This window comes from Aythya marila (assembly GCF_965140915.1).
Source record: "Aythya marila genome assembly, contig: HAP1_HAP1_SCAFFOLD_180, whole genome shotgun sequence".
In the NCBI taxonomy this organism is placed as follows: Eukaryota; Metazoa; Chordata; class Aves; order Anseriformes; family Anatidae; genus Aythya; species Aythya marila.
Window position 1 is genome coordinate 50,059 of NW_028136597.1, and position 8,699 is coordinate 58,757.

Consider the following 8,699-nt stretch of genomic DNA (forward strand, 5'->3'; position numbering starts at 1 on the left):
AGTGGTTGTTCAGGACGAACACCCCCTCCCCCACGAGATCCCCCCTTTTTGTTGCTGTGTGTGACATCAGGTGTTATTGAATATCCCTTTGGCTGGTTTAGGTCAGCTGCCCTGGCAATGTCCCCTCCCCATCACTTGCCCACCCCCAGCCTGCTGGCTCTTGGGGGCTTGCAAGGAGTCCTGATGTTGTGCCAGCACTATGCAGCAACAGACACAACACTTGAGTGATTATCAGTGCTGTTCCAGCTATGAGTGCAGAGCACAGCACTGTGTGGGCTGCTGCAGGGAAAAGGTGACTCCAGCTGAGACAGAGCCAACACACAGTCTAACACAGAGGTGGGAAGTTCATTCCTTCTGAAAAAAATTATTTCATGAGTTTCCTGAGGGCATCCTTAATCTCCTGGTTCCTCATGCTGTAGATGAGGGGGTTCAGTGCTGGAGGCACCACTGAATACAGAACTGCCATCACCAGGTCCAGGGATGGGGAGGAGATGGAGGGGGGCTTCAGGTAAGAAAACATGCCAGTGCTGACAAACAGGGAGACCACGGCCAGGTGAGGGAGGCACATGGAAAAGGCTTTGTGCTGGCCCTGCTCAGAGGGGATTCTCAGGACAGCCCTGAAGATCTGCACATAGGACACCAGGATGAAAACAAAACAACCAAATACTAAACAAAGACAAACCACAAGAAGCCCAGCTTCCCTGAGGTATGAGCCAGAGCAGGAGAGCTTGAGGATCTGGGGGATTTCACAGAAGAACTGGCCCACAGCATTACCATAGCAGAGAGGAAGAGAAAATGTGTTGGCAGTGTGCAGGAGAGCATAGAGGAAACCACTGCCCCAGGCAGCTGCTGCCATGGTGGCACAGGCCCTGCTGCCCAGGAGGGTCCCGTAGTGCAGGGGCTGGCAAATGGCCACGTAGCGGTCGTAGGCCATGATGGTGAGGACAGAATACTCTGCTGTCATCAAGAATAGAAACAGAAAAACCTGGGCTGCGCATCCTGCATAGGAAATGGTCCTGGCGTCCCACAGGGAATTGGCCATGGATTTGGGAAGAGTGGTGGAGATGGATCCCAGGTCGAGGAGGGCGAGGTTGAGGAGGAAGAAGTACATGGGGGTGTGGAGGCGGTGGTCACAGGCTACGGCGGTGAGGATGAGGCCGTTGCCCAGGAGGGCAGTCAGGTAGATGCCCAGGAAGAGCGTGAAGTGCAGGAGCTGCAGCTCCCGCGTGTCTGCGAATGCCAGCAGGAGGAATTCAGTGATGGAGCTGCTGTTGGGCATCTGATCCCTTTGCTCATGGGGTGCTGCCAAAGGAATAAGCCCACTCATAAGTTAGGACTGCTCCGATCCAATCTCTTTCCACTCCTTGCCCTCCAGTCCCACAGCATCACCAAAAGCACATGGCCACTCACCTTCCTTTCAGCACCCTCATGCACCTCCGTGGCTGGAGCTCTGCTTCATGCTGGCTCAGGGCACCGTGAGGAGCAGGGTCTCTTCTCCTGAAGGACTCAGCCCTGCTCTACTCTGGCTGCCCCCTTGGAAAGCTGCTGAGATATTCCAAAATTCAACATTTACCTCTCATGTCACCGACTTGCAATGCAGAAGGGCTGCTCAGCACCTTCCAGCAGAAGAAGCTCCTGGGTGTGCTCTAAGAGGTTGCCTGCAGAGAGCCAGCTCGCTGCCCAGCCCCACGCACCGTGCTGTCAGGTCCCACGCACTGAGGTGCTCCGAGGGACCGGGGCTGGACAAAGCTGCACAGCAGGACCTGCACTGCTGTGTGGGAGCTGCTGCAGGGCGTGAGGGGCAAAGCAAGGGCAGCGTGGGCAGTAAGGGGATGGGAGAGCTCCCCAGCACTCCCGCTGGCTGGCGACAGGGCAGACAGGTTGCACTCGGGAGCTTCTCCTCCTCGGGCTCCAGCTGCCAAGGAGCTGACTCAAGCCAGGAGCCCATGGCCTTGGTGACAGAGGCTCTGCTGGCCAGGAGACAACAAGGACTTGTGCCACCAAAGGCCTCTGCACTGCAGGGGCAGGGGCAGGGAGGCGTCTGAATCTCCTTGCCAGGGTGTTTGTGGTAGCAGCCCTCTCACCCCATCTGCTACCTAAGGCTGACCCTGCAGGTGGCTGTCTCCCTGTCCCCACCTCTCCTCCCTGCCCATGCTCACATACATGCCCTGGATGCTCACCCTACTGTGGGAAAACCCTGCTCTGGAGCACATCCTCCTCCACACCAGAGAAACTGGGAGAGTCCTGATGGGTGCTCTAGGCTGTGGGACATGCCAGCTCTACCAGGCACTCACCTACACCATCCCGCAGCCAGAGACTTGCTGGGTGAAGGCTGGTGAAGATTCCTCTTGCAGTGAGCTCGCAGTTGTCCTCCCACCCTATGCTGCCTCCAACCTCTCTCTCTGTTTTCTCCTCTCCCCTTGTCTCTGCAGCTCTGCTCACTTGCCATAAGCTCCCTGTGTCCCAGCAGCCCAGCCCAGCTCAGCAGCAGAGGCTCAGCCCAAGGTGTCACTTGCTCTGCCCCTCCTGCATCCCACAAGATGTCCCTGGGGCTGCAGGGCTGATGGCTCCTGAAGGCAGCAGAGTCGCTCCTGGGGCACCTACTTGGAAGCAGACTGACACAGTCCCTCTCGGCCCCTATGCACACTGGACAGACTGAGTCCTGCAGCAGGAGTTGCCCTGCCAGTGATCTATGTGATCTATGGAAGGCGTCAGTGTTCCCCCCTGGGAACCCCTGGTCCTGCCCCAGTGTCAGGCAGGACACGGGCAGGGCAGGCAGGGATCCCGTGGTGCAGGGCAGGGGTTCAGTTGGGCCAGTGCTGCTCTCTCTCAGCTCTCATCAGTGGCCCTGAGGCTGGCAGCTCCCTTCCTGCAGCCCTCAGACCCCCAGCAGCAGAGACCCCTCTTGCCTCTGCTCGGTGCAGAGACAGTGGGTGCCTGCGGGCCAGCCCCTTCCCTGAGCTCCCCCTGGGTCAGCAGGTAGGGAGGGGGGCAGTCAACGCTCACTCACACACCAAAAACAAACCAACCTTGTTTGCATTGGAGGTGCTAGGGCTGGTCCCATCCTTGTGCATGTGTCTGGCCCTTCTAATGGGGCACAAGTGGGACAGCCCCGCCTGTCTGAGCATCAATTGCAGGGCGCTAGGGAGAGGGCCATTTGTCCAAGTGAGAAGGCACCAAACACTGAGGGCATTAAACCTGCCCTGGGCACACAGTTCCTTGCAGAAAAGCCATTGCTCACAGAGGGTCCTGGGCTCTTGGTAAAAGGGTGTCCCATTACAGGTCCATGCTTGGCCCTGGTGGCACAGCTGAGGTGCAGCTGCCCAAACGCGTGCCAACGCCCTCAGCCAGGAAGAGGCAGGGGGACCTGGAGCCCCTTGTGCTGTCACAGGATGGGGACACTTATGGAGATGTGGCAAGGAGCTCGTAGGTCTGGTGGTGCTGTAAAAGACACACGCAGCTTATTCAGGAACTAAAACTCATCAGAGCACCACAGGAGAAGCTGATGGTGGTGACATTGTGGTGAGGCTTACAGATGTGCTGAAAAAGTGGTCCAAGTCTTGTTCAAGCAGCCCATGGACATCTCCAGAAGAATGACTTCATCGATTACAAGAGACTTGAATTTCCTTGGCATTTCCTCATCAAGAATCCATGTCAGGGTGCTACTGTGAACCAAGGAGTGCTGGTTCCTTGTGGTCCAATGTGAAAGGAACAAGTTCTCTCAGAAAAGACAGCAGTTTTGTTAACATCCCTGAACAGGTTATAGGAATATATCAAATCCTTTCTATCCCACAGTGATGGAAAATGAGAAAGAAAGTTCTCACGGGTTTTTGCTTGCAGAAGTGTCCCCATGGAGGGCTTTGCCAGATCCTCGGCTGCTTCCCGCGTTGAAGCGCAGCTGGTCTCCCAGGGCTGGGGAGTCATTTCACTGACTTCACAGACTATGCCCGGGTTCTCCAAATTGCACTGGTGCCAAAGTGAACTTGCTCCTTTCTGTTCAGGTCCTCTACGAGCAAAGGATAAAGCTGGAAGAATAACACCTTCCCCAGCGTCCCCTCACATCGTAGAGGAAATCAGAAAGGAGTTAGCGAAGGCAGCACCTGGTGGGTATATTTCACTCTGGGCGCCATAAGTCTTGGGAAGCTGAGGTTCTAAATCCGTGTGTGGACGAACCGTAACCTGCACAACAGGAAGGGATGGGTCAGAACGGAGACACTCCGTTTCACACCTAGCAGGCACTGCTGAGCCCCAGAGATGGCCGAGCGCCCCTGCTGCTGCTTGTGGGTCCAGCCTGGTCCCAGGGGCAGCTGCTAGCCCAGCATTACCATTACTGGTCCGAGCTGTTGCGTGCAAACATTGGTATCCAGCCAGCAGCAATGGGCGTTTGCTTGTAATTGTGCCCAGAACATGGTTCAAGGAGGAGCAGTTACTTACATTCCCACTGTCCTGCTTTCTTTCTAAAGGGACAGACAGTCAGACTGTGCCGAAGGACGTGCTTTGGCAAGGAAGCAGCCGCACGCTGCCCCTCTCTGACAAAGGAACAGAGGCAATGCGGGCAACTGCCACCCCAGGTAAAGGCTGTTTCTTGGCCATCCGCAGTCACCAAGCAGAACCAGCATGCGCGTGCAGGTTCTTGCCCTGGTACCCGCTCTTGCACCTCATGGCAGCAGCCAAAGCCCAGAGCGTCAGTAGGCAGCAAGTGTTGCAGAGGAAGGCAGGAGTGGCTCCCTGGGGATGGCTGTCTGCCCTGGGCTGTGACAGCATGTGGCAGCAGTGCAGCAGAGAGACGCTCACAAAGCTCTGTGGCTGTGGTTAGGGAGGGGTCACCTCCCAGCGCACTCAGCTCCCAGGGATTTTGGAACTTTGCTCTTGAGGGAATGAGGCCATCCGAAACCCATTGAGCAGATCCTGGGAAACAGGACCCCTCCCTCCGGTGTACTGCGGCCCAGAGTGATGCCCTGACCCAGTGCAGATGGGGCACTGCTTCACTGGCTCTCCTGGGCTCCTGAATTCCCGGTAGTGCACAGGACACAGCAATGTCCACAATTGTTCTTCCAGGCGTGGATGGGGAGAACAATGCAAACCCTGCAGAGCCCCCACATTTCCAAAGTTACTGCATAGAAGGCGCTGCGGCATTCTTGGTTCCCCTCCTGCTTGTGACGGTTGCCTGCTGTGTGCTTATCCGGCGTTGGAGGCAGAAAAATCAGTGACTTGTTGTTTCCGCACTCCCTCTCCATCTCTTCCCCCCCCAAATTCTTTCCCTTGGAGAGTGGCATCTAATGTGTCACAGCCGCACCTGAGCTCTGCCAGCGTGCGTGTCTTCAGCACAGACAGGGCTTGTGTGTTTAATTACACATCCCAAAGAGTGGATGGGCAGCACCTCACCGAACAGTGAGCCGAGGCTGCCGCCTTGTTGGGCCAGGGCCAGGGCCAGGGCCAGGGCCAGGGCCAGGCAGGGAGCTGAGTGCTGGTCCTTGCCAGGCGCTCTGGGGAAGGGCAGACGGTGGCTTTTGGGGCCTGGCCATGCTGAGCCCAGCTTTGCAAGCCTGTCTCTGCGGGGGCCAGGTCTTCTTCCTGGGACAGCACGTGCAGAGCAGGCAGGTGAGGATGGCCGGTGAGGCGCTGGGGAGGAGACGAGCCGGGGAATGTTGTGGAGGGGAGCAGAATCCCAGCCCAGGGCACATGGCGCCCCAAATTCTGCACAGAGCACTGCGTGCCCACAGCTCACGTACAGCCGCGTGCCTGCACCCCGCTGCCTCGCACCCGCCTGGCACCGCAGCCGCAGCACGGCCTCAGCAATTCCTGTCCCCGCAGGCGCCTCGCCGCAGCCCAGGCAGCCCAGAGCGACAGCCGTGGCCGCTCCTTGAGCCCGTCCAGGAGGCCTGAGCACCGTGCTAGGCCTGAGAGCCAGGCCCGACGCCAGCGGCCACCCTCAGTGCCTGGAAGACCTGCCCGCCTGCCACCAGCCCGGCCTCCGCGGCCCCCACGCCCGGCACAAGCCAAACGGAAGGCGTGCGACCGGCCCAGCGCCCCCCAGTCCTCGTGGGCACGGACACCACCCCCACGGCCCCCCACCCTCCTTCAAGGGCTGGGGGAGGCCCCCCCGGGGTGCAGCCTGGGGCAATTACTGACCCCCGCTTTATTGAGGCTGCAGCTTCAATAAATATCAGATCATACAGCACAGCAGCCCGGGTCATTAGTACAGCAATACCCAGGGACCCGCAGCAGGACTTGGATGGAGAAGTACCCCTGAGGGTCCTCGGTGCTGGGGGTCAGCCAGACTGTGCCCGCCATGCAGGGAACGCAGGGGAAGGGAGCTGGGGAGCAGCACAGCAGGAGCAGACAGGAGGGCTGTGAGCGCGCCACTGACCCTGCACAGCGCTCAGCCGAGACCCCCCCTGTTCAAAGTGGCTGTGCCACAGCCACACACAGGCCCGGGCCCTTCCTGATCCTGATCCTCCCCACAGCCAGCCCTCCTCACAGGCAGGTCCTGACACTGCCCGGATGGCCGATTTTGGCCAGGGTGCCCCATGCCAACGCTCCCACGGCTCAGCTCTCCTCAAGGGAAGAAGAATTGGAGCTTAAAATCTTTGGTGATAGGAAGAAAACTGCCAGTAAAACTTCCAGCAGGGGCTGTGCCACTGCTGCAGACTCCCCATCGGGTGCCACCTCAACACAGGTTGGTGGAGCCAGAGTGGTCTGAGGGAGGGGTGGCACTGGGGTTTGGGTCCCCTCATCTTTGGGGAGCAGCACGGTGTCCCCTGAGGGGAGTGGCGGCTGCCCCCCGCTCCTGGTCAGGTTCCAGGAAGCAGGGAGCAGCTGCCCCGCGAGCGGAGGCCCCAGGAGGAGGGGTGCCGGGGGTCTGGGCTGGATGAGGGCCTGCAGCAAGCAGGAGCCTGTGGGGTGCAGGGGCTCCTTGTGGGGCATGGCCAAATCCCATTCCCAGGGATTTTGGAACTTTGCTCTTGGGGGAAAGAGGCCATGTGAAGCCCATGGAGCAGACGCTGGGAAACGGGACCCCTCCTGTGAACTGTGGCCCAGAGTGATGCCCTGACCCAGTGCAGATGGGGCACTGCCTCACTGGCTCTCCTGGGCTCCTGATTTTTCTTCAGTTTTGTCCCTCAGGCTCCGAGCGTGCCTCGAGCAGCAAAGGTGGGCAAGCACCTAAGAACTTTTCGAACTCCAGAGAGCAGGGGGAGCAAACATGAGACACTGGGCTCACAGCGTTATGGCAGGGAAAACAAAGGATGGAGGGAAAACAAAGCTGAGAGTCAAAAGGCAGGCTCCATGTGCACCGAGTTGCAATGACTTTGACAGATGCCCCAGCTTCTGCTGAACCTCAGGAAGCATTTGCGGCCTGAGGATTTTCACTTGCTCAAACCCAAATGAAAAAGAACACTTCCTGGCAATGTCAGACCTCCTGTGGGATTACCAGGAGTGCACAGGACGCAGCAATGTCCACAATTGTTCTTCCAGGCGTGGATGGGGAGAACAGTGCAAACGCTGCAAAGCCCCAACATTGCCGAAGCTACTGCATAGAAGGCGCTGCGGCATTCTTGGTTCTCCTCCTGCTTGTGACAGTTGCCTGCTGCGTGCTGCGTGCTTATCCGGTGTTGGAGGCGGCCAAATCAGTGAGTTTTGGCTCTGGCTCGTGCCTGGGTCCCTCCTCATTGCGTGAGCCCCCTCCAGTCGCTGCAGCTCACTAAGGAAGAGGTAGATCACACCATGCGAGGCCAATGTTTCTCTTTTGTGTTTGATTGCAGCAGTTCTCGCAGGTCCTGGCTACTGGACACCTCAGCTTGATGTGGTCCACGGGCCTCAGGGCAATCCGCCAAGTAAGTCAGCGGAAGGAAGGAGCATCTAGGTGCTGCAGAGCCAGCAGGCACCTTGCGGTTGAGTTGAGATCTGGGGTGGGCACGGGGAGGGCCCTTCTCCGGGCAGCTCCACGCATGCTTAGTTTTGTAGCAGCATGGTGCCACTGCAGGCACCCAGCAACTGTTTGCAAGATGCTCTTGAGTGGCAGGGAGAGAAGAGTGCCGTGGAGCAGTCCCCTCTTTGAACTGCATTCTCTGTCACTCTGGTCAGAAGGAGTATATTGATGCAGTTCACGGGAGGGGCTCTATCCTCTTGTGTTTACAGATGGGACCGAAGGCAAAGGTGATGCAGGTTCCCAGATGGGTTCCAGGACAGTAGCTCTGGGAGATGGCATGGGTAAGTTGTGGCTTTTGATTTCCTTTGAGAGCTGCCAGCTCAAAGCCCAAATGTCAGCCAAGCATCTCTGCAGGTGGGAGGGTACAGACTGGCACGTGTGTGTGCCCTGTCAAGGCACCAGGCCTGATATGCTCTCCTACTGAGCTATTGATGTAGATGGCGATGGGACAGAAAGTTCTCACGGGTCTTTGCTTGCAGAAGTGTCCCCATGGAGGGCTTTGCCAGATCCTCGGCTGCTTCCCGCGTTGAAGCGCAGCTGGTCTCCCAGGGCTGGGGAGTCATTTCACTGACTTCACAGACTATGCCCGGGTTCTCCAAATTGCACTGGTGCCAAAGTGAACTTGCTCCTTTCTGTTCAGGTCCTCTACGAGCAAAGGATAAAGCTGGAAGAATAACACCTTCCCCAGCGTCCCCTCACATCGTAGAGGAAATCAGAAAGGAGTTAGCGAAGGCAGCACCTGGTGGGTATATTTCACTCTGGGCGCCAT

General features: G+C 58.0%; 1 protein-coding gene across 1 annotated transcript; it reads right to left on the bottom strand.

The window, feature by feature from the left end:
• Window positions 1–364: 364 nt before the first annotated feature.
• Window positions 365–1,279, bottom strand: LOC309891720 (olfactory receptor 14C36-like; the record flags this gene model as incomplete). The annotated part of the gene is made up of 1 exon (XM_082786055.1): window positions 365–1,279. The coding sequence occupies one exon, from the start codon at window positions 1,277–1,279 to the stop codon at window positions 365–367; it is 915 nt and encodes a 304-aa protein (XP_082642181.1).
• Window positions 1,280–8,699: the final 7,420 nt, after the last annotated feature.